Genomic DNA, 19,164 nt, shown 5'->3' on the forward strand with positions numbered 1-19,164 from the left:
AATAACAGTATCTCTTTCATATGATCATTGAGAGAATCGAAATAATCCATGGAAAGCATCAGCGAAGTACCTAGCATTTAGCAAGTGCTCAGCTCTTATCAAGATGATGAATTTGAGAGCTCATACTGAAACATTACTGTTGTTACATATTTTAGAACAGAAATAATCTAAAAACTATATTAACCATTATGCTTAGCTAAAATAATCAGAGCAGAAACATGCAAAAGCATCATTCGCAGCTCAGCACAGGGGCTGGCTTTCCATGTGGCACATGCTTGGGGTGGACAACTAGTATGGGCAATTGCTGTTATACTAGGCATAGGGGTAGGCGCAGCAGCCGGCAAAGTCCAGGGCTTAGAAAAGGGCAGACTGGCCTCTAGTTGAGGCTGAGTGAGTAGATGGAAGGCAAGGACCTGAGACGAGGAAGGCAACTGACCAGATTCGAGAAGACAAATAATGGTCCAGGCAGTAACAACAATAAATCAATCCCAGAGAGAGAGGGCTGAGATTCAGCAAGTTGAAGGGGATCTAAAAGGAGTCAGGGGCCCAGAGAATCCCTCAGGGAGATACCTGACTGAGAGCATTTGACTTGGACTGAAGAATTTTAACCCTGAACTTCTAAATGGAAGCTCATCCCTTTAGGACCAGCTTAGCTAAGGTGAGCCAGGGGTCAACCTTATTCCTTCTACCAACTTGAGGTCTACTCATCAGAGGGTAGTAAACCAAGTTTTCCTATCTGCGGCTCCCTAAGAGTAGGTATGAACCCAGTGGGTCTAGCAGGCTAGTCAAGGTGGAGCAGTGTCACTTTGCTTTCTTATACCACTAGAAGGTATAAGAATGAATCTTCCTGAAAGAGGTCCCAGCAAAGTAATGATCATAGGCGATAAAACAATCTTAGCTAGTCATGTCAGCCAAATAAAGAAGCATGACGTTTTTTAAAAAAATTATGACTTGCATATTTTACCTGCCTGATAAACTAGAGACTTGGAAATGTCCCAACATCTTATATTTTTATATTTTATTTTGTATATTTAGTATCATACCGTTGCCATCATCAACAGCAAAGTTGGTGTTATAATCATTAACCTCTATTAGAATTCTGGGCAGGGTCTGCTTTTCTCTGTAACTAATTTCAATAGTGTTTTTTGAAAATCTGATTGTTACTGTTTATAGGCAATCAGGAATAAGTCAGACGTCAACACACTGAACAGAGTCATCCTTGTCCCATGAGCACAGAGCTAAGGTACGATGACAGAGTGGGGAAGCAGGACGCCACTCCCAATCCAGTCTGACACACCTATGGGAAACCCGAATTGCTGGAGGTATTTGAGGGAGGAAATCTCTACCAAGAAACATCAGGGGATCTGGAGGCTAGGCTAAGTTAGAGAAGGTAACACTGTCAGTGAAACTGTGCAGAGATATAAATAACTGATGATTCCTGGGGCAGAATGTGCATTTATGCGTAAAATACTTGAGGTGCAAGAATCAAAGTGGTGTGGCAGCACCACTGTAAAGCAAAGGCAGATCTTTCCAGAATTCCAGTAAAGCCAAAAGGTGAACCACACTAAAGCTACACTAGAGCCATTGAACGTCACTGGACTCGGGAATGGTTTCCATTCTGAAATGCGGCTGTGAGAAAGAACAAAGGCAGTACGGCCAAACTTTAAACTCACAGGCAGAGTGACTTTATAATATGCAGTTTCCATCATTCAAGTAGAATCTTTTAAGTCTTTTTAACTTGCACCTTCTATAAACATTCGTAGAGAAGGCATCCCAAACACTCGAGTTTCACGTTATTTTTCATTTGCAAATCATGAGTTAATCACAAACTTTACTAAACGCAACCATGTGCCAATGTGGCTCACGAGCGCCCTCTAGTGACAGTAAGTCCAGTTAAGACGATTCAGTCCCCTAAAAAACTGTCTTAAAAAAGTGCAGATTCACTATGTATTCAATTTCTGCTGTCAGCTAAAAATAGATCTTCTGCCACTGTTATTTGCACAGCTATAAACTCAATTGAATGCTCTCTCTTTAGAATCCATAACTAGATAAAACCATTTATTAAAGGATATACAATTCAATCATCTGAAAATATTTCAAAGTAATCTTTGCTTGATCCCAATGCAAACACATTATTTTGGCTGTTGGGAAGCCTTTTTACAACTGAATAAATAGGATTACAAGTGGTAAAAGAAGATTTAAAAAAAAAAATCCTCATATAGTTACTTCATTTCTCTTCCTAACTTCTTTCGGTACTCCAGAGACTATTACAAGTGATCGCAATGGCTAAATCCATGAAACTCTGCATCCTGATTGCCTTATCATTTATTTCCTACCACATTTGGCTTTTTTTTTTTTTTTTTTTGATGTTGAGGTTTTCATTCCTTAACCTCAGACCCAGAGTTCTTAAACTGGTGGCAACTCCCAGGACAGCTGTGGTCTATAGGCATGGTCTAGTTATGTTTTAAATTTTCTTGCTGGTTGCCCACATTCAAAATATGGATTTCTGGCATCCTCTAAAAAAAGAAAATGACTTTTGACAATGTCTGTCTTCCATCCCCACATGTCAACATGCTTCCAGGAGCCCAGTGGGGCTGACATTCTCAGTGGGGTCTATGTCCTTCAGTTAGCCAGTCACAACTCAGCCCACATGGGTCACATGGGTTACTTACCTGGGCCCTGCAGGCATTTGAGTTGCAACTCCTGAGTCTGTAATTCCTTTCAATACTTCCTATAAAAGTCATCTTTATAATCTTTATAACCAAGCTAATCTTCTATCATATTAGCACCACAAAACGCTACGGGAGGTACAGACTAAAAGGAACATGCTGTTCTACAAAAAAAGAAAAAAAGATGCTCTCAGTAATAGAGGAAGACGAACACACAAATGAGTGGTTTAGGTTGATGTCAAACGCAATCGATTCTCTCAGACTTGATAAAGTTCATTTTGTGTTTATAAACCACATCCTTGTTTAGAGATAAGAACGCCTCACCATAGGCTCACTCACAGCAAATAAGCAAAGACCCTCCTATCGCAAACCACCTGCTCGCATCCCAAGGTTGCTCTCTTGAAGCCAAAGGCCTGGCCAGTTAGACCATGAAAAGGAAACAGGGCACTTACTGGTGTGCTGCTGTCTGAGAAGGTATTCATGCTGACAGAGCTGCTCAGCTTGTCTGAGGACACGGAGGGTGGGGACGGGCTCCTCTTCTCCAGGGGGTCCTGCCGCTGCAGGTACTCACGCCATGCTCGCTGAATGCTGCACAAATAAAAAAACCGGCGACACACTGTCACTCCCCTGTCACAGCCCACGGACTCAGAAAATCATAAGGAGTCTGAAGGCATGGGCTTTCGAGACAGGGAAACTGTGACACACGGAATGTGTCACAGGAAATCAGAAGACCTGGACTGTCTCTATATTTTACTGGTTTGACTTTCACAGACTTAACTAAACTAAATCAGTCTACAAGTGTCAGCTCAGTCAAGAAAAGTCATCGGTCAAAGTGAAACTACTTTGCACATGTAAATGTACTTTGATTTATGGGACACAAAATCTTTCAATTTCTCATCCTATATTTCAAATGAGAATAATAAATAGGCTGACATATCACTTACTCATTCACTCAATACGTCATTGTTGAGGGACTATTCTGAGCCAGGGTCAGCCCTAGGCTCTAGACAGAGACTGCAATAAAGCTCTAGGGGGTGCCATTCACACAGGCTTCAAGGTGAAGGGCGTTTAGTGATGTTTTATAGTGTAGTCTGCAGGCCAAACGCAGTGGCCCTGCTCTGGGGACAATACAAGCAAGAGTGGTAGAGATTTTACATACTGTGTAAGGAAACAGGTAATGTTCGATAAAGAAATGGAAAGAGAACACAAAATATCTGAAAGTGTTACATAGTACTCAGAAAATCACATTAAGAGGTGATTAGGTAGCTGTTTGAGTTTTCGCCCAAAGCAGCTTTTTATTTCCTGCACTTAGTATCCAAAAAAACTCACCTCCTGCTTTGGATAACAGAAACCTCTTCTTTGTGAAAGCTAGGTAATTGTTTTGGGGACTGGCTTCTAATCTTTGAGATTAACACCTAGGTTTTCACAGGTGATCAGTGATCAGTCTACCCTCTCCTGGGAGTTAGCAGGACATGAAGACCAATTGTCAGGATTCAGCCTTTTAAAGTGGTTGCACTAATTCCTTCACTCTCTCTTTTATACTCCTGGAAGCACCTGTTCTATAATTCTTCCACATACAACTAAAGTCACTAAAGTTGTTTCTGTGTAAACAAACTGATTTATTTTCATTTAGCTAGAATGGTTCAGACTATCAATTTTCAACAGCCAGAGTGTGTGTGTGTGTGTGTGTGTGTGTGTGTGTGTGTGTGTGTATGTATATGTATATGTATGTATATATATACATAAATGCTACCATGCTATTGAATGCGTATGCATCCCCTAATTTATGAAGTCTCTGTGAATTTTAAGGCTCAAGGAAAAGTCCAGAAACTGCAGGGAAACAATACCCAGGGGTCAGAGGCCAATTTTCCTGAAACATAAGCTTCAGTGGCCCTTACTTAGAGGGCAGAAGCTTCTCCCAAGATCCTGTGCGGGGCTCTTCATGGTTTGTATAAAATTACAAAAGTAGATATGTCTTAGGGTTTTTTTTTTAAAGGGCTTTCCAAATTATATACACACTTCAGGTCCCATTAAAGTAGAATCTGACTGTGGTTTGGGTTACATGTGGTCACTGTTTTATTTGCAGTGCTTGCTCAAAATGTATCCTTATTTATTTTTCTTTGGTTTAAAGATTTTAAACACAATCTCAAAGATAGTCCTATAAAAACACATGCCCAAGTCTGGTAGTCCCACTGCTCCTTCCAGGACCCATTTTACTAAGGAGTAACGAACTTTTGGAAACTGTTGGTGATTGCCATATCATCTGAAGAGCTTCAAGTGCTAAGTGTCTCCCAGAGCCCTGCTGACAAGCTCTGTCCCTTGAGGGCACCTAAGTCTGTAAAACTGCCCATCAAGGACTTAAAAACATGTGACATTTGAAAAGTGACTAAAAAGAAGTCTCTCTCTCTCTCTCTCTCTGTCTCTGTCTGTCTCTGTCTCTCCTCCCTCCCTCCCCACCCCTCCCTCTCTCTCTGCCTTGATTATTCAGAAAACAATAGGAAAAAAAAATGTAGTGGCCACTTGAGATATTACATTTTAGCTTGTTTAACACCAGGGGGCAGTGTGACACCTTTAAAGAACCAAACAATGCTGATGAAAACTCAGGTAAGGTCTGCAAAGGTGAATTTACACTTAAGCATCCCCTTTCCCCCTCCTAGTGCTATGGAATCTGCAAAGTAACATTTCAGTTCTCCTTAAGCAAGAGATTAAGAAGTCAGATTTTTTCTTCTATGTCCCTAGCCTGCTTCTCCTCCACTCCAGTTCGTGCCAAGTTTGTAATTCCCGACTTTAGCTCGTTACTTTGATTACTGGTACTTCCTAAGCATCATGGACTTATATTCTTCTGGATCTTTCTACAAGTTTCTTCACCAACATTTAAGATCACTCTGTCAAAAACCTCCAACTCTCTCACAGATGGGAATTTGGCCAAATTGGGTCTGGGCTCCAATAACATTCTTCTTTATGAAGACTTGAGAAGGCACTTGAGAAACAAGGTACACAGAGGCAACTGAGTCTAGGAAAGAGAAAAGTAGCTCTGAGAGATATTAATCTGTCAAAGGGAAGAGTATCAGACTAGACCAGCTCAACAACTCTTTTCCAAGGGGTCCTCTTCCTCCACTAGACAGATATACTCACAAGAATATAGTGAGTAGATGATCAACAAATATATTCTCCTAAGATCGTGTCCCAGAAATAGCTCAATAAATGCTCAAAGAAGAAAGAAAGAAATTGTGTTTATTGTATTCTTTGGCTCTGTGACTTTGAGTTCGGCGCGTCCTTGTATTTTGTTTGTTGACGTTCTCACTGTGTTCGTCCATTCCTCTCCCGAGTTCAGTAAGCATTTTTACGACCATAACTTAGAACACTTTATCGGGTAAATTACTTACCTCCATTGCATGAAGTTGTTTCCCCCCGCCCCCTGAGGTTTTATCTTATTCTTTCATTTGGACACATTCCTTTGTATCTTCATGTTGCCTGACTCTCTGTGGTGGTTTCTATGCATTAGATGAAATAGCCACCTCTCCCAGTCTTGAAGGATTGGCCTTGTGTAAGAGTTGAAACTTATCATTCAACCCTAGTTTCTGGTTATCTCTAAAACTTTCGTGATTGTCCAAGCAGCCTATTTTATTTTTAATAGCTCCCAAGAGTTCAAGATGTGTCAAGACCAGTCAGTGTCCCCAAAAGGATCTCAGTCAGTACCTAGATTCCAGCTAACTGGAAGGAAGCCAGACACGCAGGCGACAGCTTTAAAGAAGGCGAATATATATCCTGTGAGACCATAAGCATAAGCCCGGCTCTCCACCAGAGCCAGGCAATCTGAAGATGTGCCCTGGGTGACAGCTGCAAAAATCGGGATTTCTACACAAATATATAAGCTCCTATCTGGGAAATACGGGTGAGCTATCGCCAAGGCAAAGGGAAAGCTCAAAGATAGTGTGGCCCCGCCTACATTTGCTGAGAACACCTTCCTAGCTTCCTACTGTGTGTCAAACATAAAACTGCCCCTAAGGCTGAAGCTCCAGGACAAGCAAGTAGTCCTCCTTTACAGAAAGACTGCAGTGAGTGTTCTGGGGGTACAAGAGCTGTCTCTCCAATTGTTACAGTCCCGTGGGTCCAAAGAACTCAACCTTCCTTGGCCACCAGAGTCAGGAAATCAAGGGGTATCTCTGGGTGGTAGCCACAAAAACCAGGACACCAGATGTGAAAACTAGGGCACCCTTTGAGAGATGGTGGTACTCTGGACTGTGACAGAGGGAGAATGCAAAATAGCGCCAGCCCTCTGAGGTCTCGGGAAAGGTTCGCAGTTAGCCCTTAGATATGTATTTAATTAGAAGCTTGTCCCTCAGGCTGCAGCTGTGATGATAAGCTAATAGGCCTCATTCACGGAAAGACTGAGCACCTGGGTCTGATGCCTCTTGCTGTGCCCTCAAGGTGGTAGCTGTTTAAGACTCTTTTTCCATTGATTACAGTCCCCTGGGGATGGCAAGCTTAAGGCCACAGAGCCAGGCGATGCAGAGATGGCTTCTGGTGGCAGTGGAAGAAATCAGGGCACCAGACAAGGGTATAGCTGGTTTCTGGAAGATACTGGTGAAGTGAAGTGAGGCCCGTAAAAGTGTTTCCAACAAGCAGCCTGCCCCTCAGGCCTAAGCTCCTGGACAACAAACGGGCCTCTTTCTTAGAAAGACTGGGCGTGTGTTTCAGCCTGCTCTCTGTGCAGGGCCCTGACAGTGGCATCTGCCAAGAACTATCTCTCCGACTGTTACAGGCCTGTGGGGCCCAAGAACGCAGGCCTCCACCCCGGCCTCCAGAGCTAGGCCCCCAAGGGGCAGCCACAAAAACTGGGTCACCAGATGTAAAACAAAAACAGAGCACCAGGTGTGTGCAGAAGCCCCCTCTGGGAGGTGTTGGTGGCCTGGGGTGTGGCAGGAGAAGAGCGTGAAGTTGGTGACCACTGACTGAAATGAGGCAGAGAGGGAGTGCAAAGACGGTACTTGCTGGAAAAAAAGGAGAGGGGGTAAGAAAAGGAAAAAGAAGGGGGAAAAGCGAAAAGAAAAAAGAAAAAGAAAGGAAATAAAGATGGCGCCTACCTGTTCAGCAAGGCCGAGGGAGAGCGGGAAGAGGGCGCCCGCCGCTCTCCATCCCCATCCCCGGAGTATCCCAGCAGGCCCTGCTTTAAAATGAGCAACTGAGTCTCTTCCACTTTGGGTCTGGGCGGTTTTCTAAGAGCTGCTTCTACGCTGGGTCCGGCCTGGGCTGGGTGAGTTTGCGCACGAGCAGGTCCCTCTAAGGGCCGGTCCTGGGTTTGCCAGGGCACCGTGGGCTTCCAGGACGCAAACGAGGTTGGTCTTCAAAGCAAAATGTCTTGGGGGCTCACTTCTCCGGTGCCGGTCTTAAAAGCTGGGGTGACCGATGCGCGGTATGAACCTTTTGCTCCTCAGAAAGAAGCTCTGGCTTTTGACTTTCCTTCCAATTGTCAATCACTACACCAGGGGTGGGGCTTAAGGCAAGATTGTGCCTCAGCCCTTCTCAGCCTTTTCCAGATTTTCCTAGCCGCTTCAATGTGAAGGGGTTGCTCCGCCAGTTTTTAGGTTGTGATTTTTGTTGTTGTTTTTTTTTGTTTTTTAGAAGAAATAGTTCCCTATGTTGGCATAGATTACACTGTGGTCGCTGGAGGAAGTGAGTTCATGATTTTCCCTCCCAACTGTGTTTACACTGATATAAGTTCTTGCTCAGTTTCATGTCTCATTAGCTGTGGCCTTGGGCAAAATACTTAAACCTGGCCTACATTTTGCTTACCTACAAAATGAGATTACCAATAACTTGTTTGTAATTCTTGCGAGGAGTCAAGGATAAGGTATCTAAGTCAATTAGCCCCAAACTTAACAAATAGAGACCCTAGAGAAATCATTATAAATACTTATGAAAATCAAACACTTTCATATATATTTAAGTAACGTGCAAATCACATACATCAATATGATAAGCTGGATTCCTAAAAATCTTTACCAGCATTATTAGCCCAATTTGACATCAAAATATGTTTGGAAAAGGTACAATTACAAAGAAAAAATACACTAGGCTAAATGCTTTTCTTGGATTGTTCTTCATTGAAAGGTCACTACAATCCTTTAAGACATGGTCAGTGTCCTCATTTCACAGAGGCATGCAATGGAGGCCCAGAGCAGTAAGCAGTGTCCCCGAGGTCACACAGTGGGACAGGACCAGAGATGGGATTTGAACCTAGCTTGCTCTACGCTCACGACCTCTCTTATCTCATATCTTCTTTTAATTAAACATTTGACTGAAGTTGATAGGCATTACTCTTAAACAAAGGCAACTTAATAAGGCTTTATTGCAAATTATCCCCGAAATTCTTTTGGGAATTGCCTTCTTTCCCCAGAGTGTGTGTGTGTGTCTCTCTCTCTTCCCTCCTTTATAGAATCTAAATGTTTCATCACTAAATCAAACATATTAATAAAAAATAAGGAGAGGAATTGAACATATTTAGTGAGCAGGCTTTTAAAAGATGATTTGTATTCAACAGACCTCTATGTTATTCCGTCACAAAATATTGTTAAAACATAAGGAGAGAGATTGCACACAGTTAATGAACAACTTTTAAATGATGGGTTTTTACTTGGAAGATGCATTTTAGTTCTTATGGCAACATGCAAGGTGTGACCCCGACGTGAAGGGCAGAGGTTTGATGGGACCTGGTGAGTCTGTTTGCTTTCTTTGCGGTCAGGCCTCCATGTTAAAACCCGCACTCCTTTGATGTGTGCGTCATTCTTGGACCTTTGTTCCAGCCACGGCTCTTAAGAATACATTAATCTTTAGTCTTCGAGTTGCGCCGAGGACCTTCTTTGTGGTGCTTTCAGTATTACTTTTGCTTTCACTAAATTTTCTGACTTGAGAGGCTTGCCTTCGCTTGATCTTCAGAAAACCTGCCTTTTTACCTCCCCCAAAATGATTTTTATTAATAGCCGTGCAATCTTGATTGCTTTTGCCCTTTTCATGCAATCCTTTGATCCTCCAAGTCTAAAACTCAAGATTACCTCTTAACATTCATGAACCAGGTAATGCACCCTTCCTGACATTTCATCTAAATGACACCTCCCCACACACATGTTCTTCCCCCACAGTCCTCTTCCTCCTTCCACTGATACTTTGTACTACCACATACAGGTTTAGGCTTTCTTATCAAATTCTTTCCTTTTAGTGTTGCCCGAGTGTGAGAAAATAACTGAGACCCTTTCTTGGCTCACCCAAACCCAACCTGGGGTCCCTAAGAGCGCAGGTATACAGTGAAGGCGACCGCACCTGACAACAGCTCTCATCTCGCTGTATCTTTTATATTCAGAGGTTGAACTGCCAAGGCGCAACCTACCTCAGGGCTTGCCGGGTTAGACCGTCCAGAAAACCTTCACTGGAACCTATTACTCTCTCCTCCTCCTCAGGGAGGGGAGAGGAGAGTTTCTAGAAAAGTAAATTTTATGGTACAGTAACCTCACTTCTCTCTAACCTCTGAGGGAAGGTAGATGTCCGGCTGGTTCCCACCAACAGAAGTCAGAAGACTCTAAGAGAAAGCCTATGAAATTTGAGTGACTCAGGAACCTGAGACAAAACCCTATCTTTCATAGCCAATGCTCTGCATGTCTAAAGAACATCTCTTGGGAAGCTAAGAGAGCGCTATGCCAAGATTCTCCCTGTGGAGGGTGCTGAGGTAGATAGCCTCAGCCGAGCAAGGGACACAATGAGGGGTGCAGCCTACACTGATGGTGGAGGTCTCAGGGGAGACCTAATGGTCCTTCCTACAAGGAATAAAATAACCTCTTCGAGGAAACAACTGACTGGAAACTTGAGTGTTCACCGTCAATGAGAAAACTGGGGCAGCCTTGGTGTTTAGTACACGAGGGGAAGGAAAGATGACACCAAGAGAGGAGGAAGGAGGGGAGATGGGGAGAGTGGAAAGAGGAGAGGGAAGAGGGGGGAGCAGGCTGCAGAGCTGTAGGAAAGGCCTAATGTGTGTGGAGGGGAGATGTTTAACCTGTCATGAGAGTTAAAAATTCAATAACCAGATTAGACGAGAGTCACTGAACTGAACTAAATTGTCTGATGGGACTCAAATTCCATTACTGGGCAAGATTAAATTTTCTCTCCCTCATCTTCCTCCAGTGAGTGAAAATGGGGTCCAGAGTTATTAGAAGAGATAGAGCCATTCAGTTTGCACCTCACTGAGCTGAGACTCCTCCATCAGACCAGTTACAAATAGGATCCCAGATGCTCTGAGCTGGCTAGCATCTTAGGCACGGAGATGTTTTTCTTTGCCTGTTCCTCTTCCTCGCAAATGCTCCTCTGCCTCTGCATATTAGAGATGATGGAAACTAAGAAAGAACAGGGAGATTTCCTAACTTCATTTCGGCATTCAAATTAAACACTCTAATTTTTCATGTAGTCAACTTTCCTTTCCAGTATTTTTTCATTTCAGAGGACGTTATCATAATAAAAAAAATTCCTAAGGATAAAGCAACCTATGATTGGAAACTAACATCTTGTGTAGTGGGGCTGACACACCGCTTATATAAAATATTTTGGTAGCCTGGTTCATTATTCCTCTAGTAAGTATGACACAGAGTTTCCTGGATGGGGGGCAACTGGTTCAGAAGCCATGTTAGAACTCTATCTTGAGAGGTAGCCCTATGTGCTCACTCAGAAGCAAGCTTTTTACTGATAACCAAGGGTAACAGAGATCTATAGTGGTATATATTAATATTTGCTTTTATCCAGCAGGATGTTATATATCTGCATCATTTCTGTTTTACTTCCTAAATCCAGCAATGGCTTATTGCTCTTCAAAGTTGTACATCTCAAGGCTCCCTCCTTCAGGGTGGTTTCTTCTCTAAAGATTCCTCTTTGGGCTTCTGGCAAATTATCAGTGATCCTGGCCAAACTCAGGTATATTTAATTTCTTAGATACATGCTTCTAAGAGTGTTAAGCTGAGTGTGTGAATGTGTGTGTGTGTGTGTGTGTGTGTGTGTGTGTGTGTATTACATACACGCTCAGTGGCAAGTCTTATATGCACCCTAAAGGGGAGTCAGAATGGAACAAGATCACAGAAAGCGGGCATGAATAGTTTAAAATTGCTTCTAAGGTGATTCTGATAGACCCCTTCTCTACTCAAAAATGATTTTAAAAGGTTGCCATTTTGTTCTATAATATGTCTGTCTGACTTTGTATCTTATTAATTTCATTTTTATTAATATGGAGCTATTTTTAGCATGATTTTTATGCAATACTCATTTATAGTGGGGGAAGTGGACTCACATTTGGCCTTAGTAAGAAAGAATTTAAAAAATGATAGGTAGTGAGAAAGAAAGACAAGATATATTTTTCAAAATATTTAGATGAGAGCCGAAATGGAAATGGGAAGAAAGAAGAGGGTAGGTTGAAAGGATGTGTGTGTATTTGTGTGTGTTTGTGTGTGTGTGTGTGTGTGTGTGTGTGTGTGTGTGTGTGTAATAAAGAAATGGCCTGAGGTGGAAACAACTGTGTTGTTCCAAGGTGGAATTAACCAAGTCCCTGAGATGAAAGACAGTGGAAAATGCTACTGGAAGTTGAAGAACAGTATTCAGCCTGGAAGGGGAAAACCAAGAAATGTCGTGATGACAATCAGATAATTCCCTCCACTATCAGTAATGGTGTGCCCAAAACAGCTTTGTTGCTGCTCTCAGGACAGAGCCAAAATAATGTGTAACACATAAATGTGAAATAAATAAATGTGTAATTCTTGTACCCCCAAACTCCAGAGTAGTTTGGAAGTTAATAAAACAAGAACTTCAATGCTTTAATGTAAACTTTGAAATAACTTACATTTTCACCTTTGATTCCAAGGGCTGTAGATTGAGGTGATATTTTTCAATATTATTCTCCACATCCATGGCCAGCTGGTGACTGAAAACAGAAATAATGTCTCAATATAGCTTAATCCAGAAAGTTAACAATTATAGCAGTAATATCACCGATTGTATTTATTTTAAAAAAGGAGGTATGTATTCAATTTAGTTCATTTTAATTTATTAAGAGTCCTAATTCCTATTGATGGATGATAGATAGATAACCTACCATAAAAGAAAATGCTATTTTGCCTTCACCTTTACTGTTCTTTTGATTTCTACCACTCAGCTCAATATTCATATCTAAGGCATGAAAATCGTTTTCTTTAAGTGAAGAGAAAAGCAAAATATTGAACCATTTCAGTGGGAGAAAAAAAAACATAAGGACAGTGTTATAAATCCTATGGCAACACCCAATTAGTAAGTTGTAGAGAGTTTCTCATTCATCCTCAATGGTGCCACTGCCATTGAATCTTTCTTACTGTCTCTGTGAGCTTATAAGATCACTGTGGGCTACAATGGTCAAGGAAGGCTTCAAGGAGATGGTGGCACTTGGTCTGGGGTTTGAGGAATGGATAGGAATTAAGTAAAATGAGACATGAAAGGTAATATATGTGAAGAAGATATTAAAACAGAGGAATGGAGGTAAATAAAAGTCAAGCAATTTTTAGACAATAAAGAGAGAATTTGGTGGAAGTAGAGGATAAAAGAAGTATAAAAGGAAAGAAGTTTAGATAAGCAGAAAACTAATAGTCATTGGCCACATAACATGTGCGAAACACTGTCACAGACATTTTTCATGGATTATCTTATTTAATTCTCACAGTAGCCTCTATCAATTAAGTATTATTTTCCCTAATATACAATTGAAATATCTGAAGCTCAGAGAGATTACGTTAAACTCAGCAGAAACCATATTAAAATTCAAGTCTCACTACCACAAAGTAATGCTTAGAGGATTTTAATATCAGATGTATTAAACTTAATTCTACTGACTGTGGTTTTCATAAATATTTGACATCCTAATCCAATACACAGGCATGGGCTAAGGGTGTGTGTGTGTGTGTGTGTGTGTGTGTTTAAAACTGAAACAAAAGTTTCAAGAAACATCATTTCCCCCAGAATAATGTTCTCTGATATTTTTAAATTACATTTCAGATATTTTTAAAAGGCCAGAGGTTACTCATCAAATCGATTTAACAAACCAACAATGGATCGTGATCGACAGTGTGAAAAGCATTGTTGAAGGGAAACATAAATAATTTGAAGCAAGAAAATGTGATGGATAGAACATTTAAGGATGGTTTGCAGTAGGAGTGAGCCAGGAGAGTAAAGGAAAATATTTAGAAGGGTGTTCAAACTGGCCAGATAATGAGGACCAGGATTATGGTGATAGTAAAGAAAAGAAAAAGATAAGAAAAAAACATTATGCTGGAGGCATTATTAGGATAATGAACTTATTTTCCCTTCAGAAAAAAATTACCAAGTGGTGGGGAAAACATGGTATAGATCAGAGAAATTCGTTCATGGCCAGTAGGTGGTGCCATCAGGCCAAGATAGCTTTGTGATTGCCCACCTGGGAAGTTGAGCGGCAGAGAAAAAAACACTGCTTGCTCTGTGCTGTCAGCATTCAGGGTCCATTATTAATTTATCCTTATTCATTCACTTACAGATATATTGAATATCTTCTATGTACCAGGAATGATGCAAAGTATAGCGGCTACAATGGTGAAAGCACTAGACATGGTCCCTGTTCTTATGGTCTTACAATCTAGGAGAAGATGGATATTAAGTCATCACAAATATGATGAATGTCATTAAAGGGGAAACATAGAGGGACCTAATCCAGGATTGGTGGGCATGTAAAGTCTCATTTGTATAATTCTATGTTCTTGTAGGGACAACAGCCTTATAACAAGTATACTTTAAGATTTTGTAGATTAAACCCCTAAATAACAAATTAGCAAAATGGACAACAGAGATATAGGTGAGGTATTATGGGACCTGTAGATATGCAGCAATCAAAGACAAAGCTCAAGTTTTCATAAAGAAAATTTTTTTTATATTAACAAATTTTCTGATTTGGGTTTACAGTATATACATCCTCAATAAGCTATAAACTACAAATACCTACAGGCTTAAATTGGGTAGCTTTAGTTCATTCTATCAATAATTACCTATGGATAATAACATGATTATATGTCAGGAGAATATATGACTTGCAATCACACATTTCCTACAAAAGATCCAGCTTCAACCAATATTTACAAAAAATAGCTGTCAGCCTAAGGTCTTAGTTATCAAATGATTATCAAAAACAATAGAGTCATAAGCAGCCTCCTAATTAATGACCTTACTAATGGTTGTTCTTCTCTGTTTACTGGCTTCAGTGAGTGTGGGGCGCGCGCGCGCGTGTGTGTGTGTGTGTGTGTAGCTTCAGTGAGCGTGGGGCGTGTGTGTGTGTGTGTGTGTATGTGTGCGTGTGTGTACACAGATGTACTCAACTGGCCCTGAACGTGGTCTCAAGCATAATGGAGTTCCAGCAACAGATGTACTTGACTGGGCCTGAACGTGGTCTCAAGCATAATGGAGTTCCAGCATCCCCTCCCTTCACACTGCCTACCACAAAACCCTGTTGAGCATTCAGAATAAATGTAATGTTCCAAGGGGGAATAACCAATCAACTGCTATGACACCACTATCACTTAACTTATGGTCATTTCAAGTAGCTGAGATGATTTACATCAGCATCTAAGTCAGCTACAGCTGTAATGAAATGCTTAATCTGCTCATTCCAAGTATACCAATTTTTCAATCAAATATGACAGCTTTCAAGGACACAACCCTGCCCAGAAGCAGACCAGGAAAATCTCCAGAATCCCAGCGTATAGTTGTTAGGGTTGGAAGTCATTGTTTTCTCTGTCCTGGACAAGCATAAAAGGGAAGTTTACCCCATAGGACTGCATGCTCTGAGGGGAACTTTAATTCCCATCCCTGGAATTCCTCAATCATGACTGGGAAAAATAAACCTACAAAGCAGACAGGCCATTTCCAGATGCTTTTAGCTTTCACAGGCCTCTAGATAATGAGAGAGAAAGAATGGGAGCGGGGAGAGGAGGCAGAAGCCACATTTACACCATTAATCTTCGCATATCTTCCTGAGAGCAGAGAGATGGGAAAGATACAGGCTGGTGTTATTGAGAGGTTTAATATACAGTTGTGGTCAATTAGCAGAAAAAAACTTTTAGAGTTCACTTCTTACATTAAAATCAATAATGAAAAACCAGCATAGCCAGATTTAATAGATAAAGGGGCTGAACATCACAGAGAAAGTGTGTCCCCAGAGAATTAAACTGCATGAGGTTACTGAATGACCAAAAAGAATCTAAAATGCATCTACCACTGGTTCTTTAAAATGCATCTACCAAGTCCTTATTAGAATCACAAGAAGGAAGCTTTTAAGAAATACTGATCCCAGGACCTCGCCCCCAAAGATTCAGATTCAATTTGTCTGGGATAGGGCATTTTTATTAAACTCCCTGGGTGATGCTAAGTGCAGCCAGGGTGAAGAACCACTGACCTAACATCATTACAATGTTAATCTCCATAGAAGAAAAATTTTCTTTCCGATTCAGCCAAAATCTCTAGTTATTATTGCTTATATATAGCTAGTGATGGTGGTGATGAGAGGGGGTGGGGAAATTGAACTATTTTATTCTTTTTGTTCATATTAATGAGAACAGACATAACAAGGTTAAATTAAATCCATAGATAACCCAGAAACTTGATTCGATCAAAGGGCCGACGCTGTCCTGTAAGTGGTAATATAGAAAATTCTTAGAATCATGGAGATGGAATGAACCTGAGAACCTATCTAGTCCAAACATCCACCTGGACAGAAAGGCAAAAAGCTGACATGGAAGGCACTGTGTTACCATGGGTGTTTCATTCAATGCTCAAAATTGTCAAGCCAATATTATTGTCTTCATTTTTAACTATGTAAAAATGGGGGCTCAGAGTGGTTCAATAACTTTTCCAGACTCACAAAGCTAGGAAAGAGCAGAGAGAGAAATGAAGTCCAAGGTCTTCCATTGTTAGGAACGTTTTCAGCAGCACCTCACTCTTCTGAGGGCACTTGCAGTATCTATGGGCTCACCCCTGAATAAAGAAGTCCATTCTCTTGAGAAGGCTGAATTTTTACAAAAGTTATCCTTTATCTGAGTCACAAACCTGTTTCTCCATAAATCCTGCTCATTGGTCCTTATTCTGCTTCCTAGAGCAAGAAGAGGAATTTAGCCCCTTTGATAGGAAAATTCTTTCCAAAGTTTAAGGGTAGACATTATGTCCTGAGATTTCTTTTCTACAAGCTATGAATCCTCTCAGCTCTTTGTGGCAGTTTCACGTGGTTACAGAACTCTCACAATTTTAACTGACTTCCTCTGGTTCTCTTGGGAATGTCACTGTGCCTTTAAAATGCGATGCCCAGAGCCAAACAGGACACCACATGGGCTTGACATTTGGACTTAGTGTGTGGTTGAGAGCAGGGGCTCTGGCGGCATTCAAACTTGGGGTTGATTCTCATTCTTCCTTATCACTCTCAGCTGAATATACTTACACAAGCACTAAAAGTTCTCTGAGCCTCTTTCCTTGTCTGTAAAATGGAAATAACAATGCCTATATCGAAAGGCTGTAATCAGAGTTCCATGAGGAAATATCTGTAAGCATTTACTAATACAGAGTACATTGTAAATGCCCAATAGATGATAGTTAACTTTTTCTTCTTTTATCTTGACAATGTATGACTACTAATCAGTCTAATATTGTGGTAATATTTTTAGAAGCCATAGTCAATTATGGCCTCATGTTAACATCAGATAAAACCTCTAAGTATTTATCCATAAATTGAAATCAGAATATATCTCACGTGCTCTAACTGTACAGTTTTTTAAAAAAAAACCTAAACGGAAGACTTTTAGCTCTTTTTTGTCTCTTTTTTCTAGCGCAGTTTTGTTTCATTCTGCAGTACTATGTTAATGTTCATCTTATTAGTTTTATTGTCACCCTTATGTTTTTGCAAATTTATGATTGCCTTCCATGCACATCATTGATTTAAAAGCCAAAGACAGAACGGGATTAAGTTTCCAGCCCTCAAACACAACACCAAAAACATCTCCAAACATTCAATTACTCTGTTAATCAGTATAGTTTGTGTATCATAGCTCAACTAGTCATAAATCTAACTATATCTCAAGTGAGAAATATATCTGGGTCCTAACCACAATGATATCATAAGAAATTGTCAAATTTACTGACTCATTTTTGCCTTGCCAAGTAGTTTTTTTCTTTCATTCAAGGCTTTCAACCTCACAAATAATTTAATTTTCTTTAGTATTTTTTACTTACTTTTCAAGCAAGTAATTTCCATCATTAACTTGCTCTAAAGGATTCTGCAATGTTTTCATTTCTTCCTGTGAGAGGAAAAAAAGAAGTGTCTTACAAACTGATTCCATGTACTTATGGGCAATAATATTTGAGTACAGTTATTAGCAAAATTGAGATAACACGCCATTAAATGTTCTGGACCTTGCAATGGATAAGTGCTTGAACAAACAAAACAATTTCATCCTTGATCAAATTAAAATACAATGCTGCCAGTAAAATTGTGATTTTGTTTTCATAACTAAAAATAATGCTTCCTGTTATTTTTCTAGATATGTTTATATTACTCCACTTACTTCCCAAGTTTACTCTGTCAACTGTGTTATATTTGCTGGTTGCTGGGTGAGGTACTCTAATGAGTATGCTGGGTTTGGCCATTCAGTAACCATCCTCTCTTATCTCTCGGTAATTCTCAGCAACCTCTTCCCTTAGCCTCAGTGCTCAGACACACATATACACACAACCACATGCACACATCCCTTCCCTGAAATTCAGACATCCATAGTTTTTGTAATCTCAATCCTCTGGCCATAGTGATTGGTTCAGAGATGTGACAGAAGACAGCCCCGGATCCTGGAGAGACTGCCGACCCCCAGTCTTGTCAGTTACAGTGGGATTTAAGAAAAGCCCATAGAACTCTGGTCCTGAGATGGCCACTGTTCTTTAAGGTCACACTACTTGCCTCATCACCACAAACTGCTGAGGTGCCAAAAGGAAACTCCAATTAGAACCGACTACTTATGTGCCCCAAAAGACCATCCAAGCTCGTCTCAGCATGCTTCTAACTCACCAGACAGCCAAGTCTCCTAGGTCATCTGCCATTACCCAGTCTCCTTAACTTCACACTGCACTGTACATCCCAGAATCTGAGCCAGTCACCCACCTCTTCCCAGTCCCACCGACCTTTCCACTGAGCCCTTTGGAACATGCAATCTGTCATCAACAAAATCCTGTATCTCCTCCATTTATTTGAACATTCCCTAATTATCTTGTTCTAACTGAACCCTGCCTTGACATTCTAGTTTTCTGTTAGAGCAAGATCAAAGAACTGTTTAAAGAGAGTATTAGGATATAGAGGGTTTTGCTGATGACAAACCTGGCTGAGTCCCTGATCACCGCTCTACCCTGCAGTCCTCTTAAGAGGTGGCCATTTCTTCCCTAC

General features: G+C 40.9%; 1 protein-coding gene across 1 annotated transcript in view; it reads right to left on the reverse strand.

The window, feature by feature from the left end:
- Positions 1-700: 700 nt before the first annotated feature.
- The window catches only part of IQCJ (IQ motif containing J), a 149,488-nt gene continuing 131,024 nt past the window's right edge, over positions 701-19,164 (reverse strand). The window contains 6 exon segments of the mRNA XM_015586474.1: positions 701-813; positions 1,044-1,126; positions 2,673-2,731; positions 3,122-3,257; positions 12,541-12,621; positions 17,967-18,031. Coding sequence (XP_015441960.1) covers positions 701-813; positions 1,044-1,126; positions 2,673-2,731; positions 3,122-3,257; positions 12,541-12,621; positions 17,967-18,031 — 537 coding nt within the window.

Source organism: Pteropus alecto, unplaced genomic scaffold (genome assembly GCF_000325575.1).
Source record: "Pteropus alecto unplaced genomic scaffold, ASM32557v1 scaffold81, whole genome shotgun sequence".
Lineage (NCBI taxonomy): Eukaryota > Metazoa > Chordata > Mammalia > Chiroptera > Pteropodidae > Pteropus > Pteropus alecto.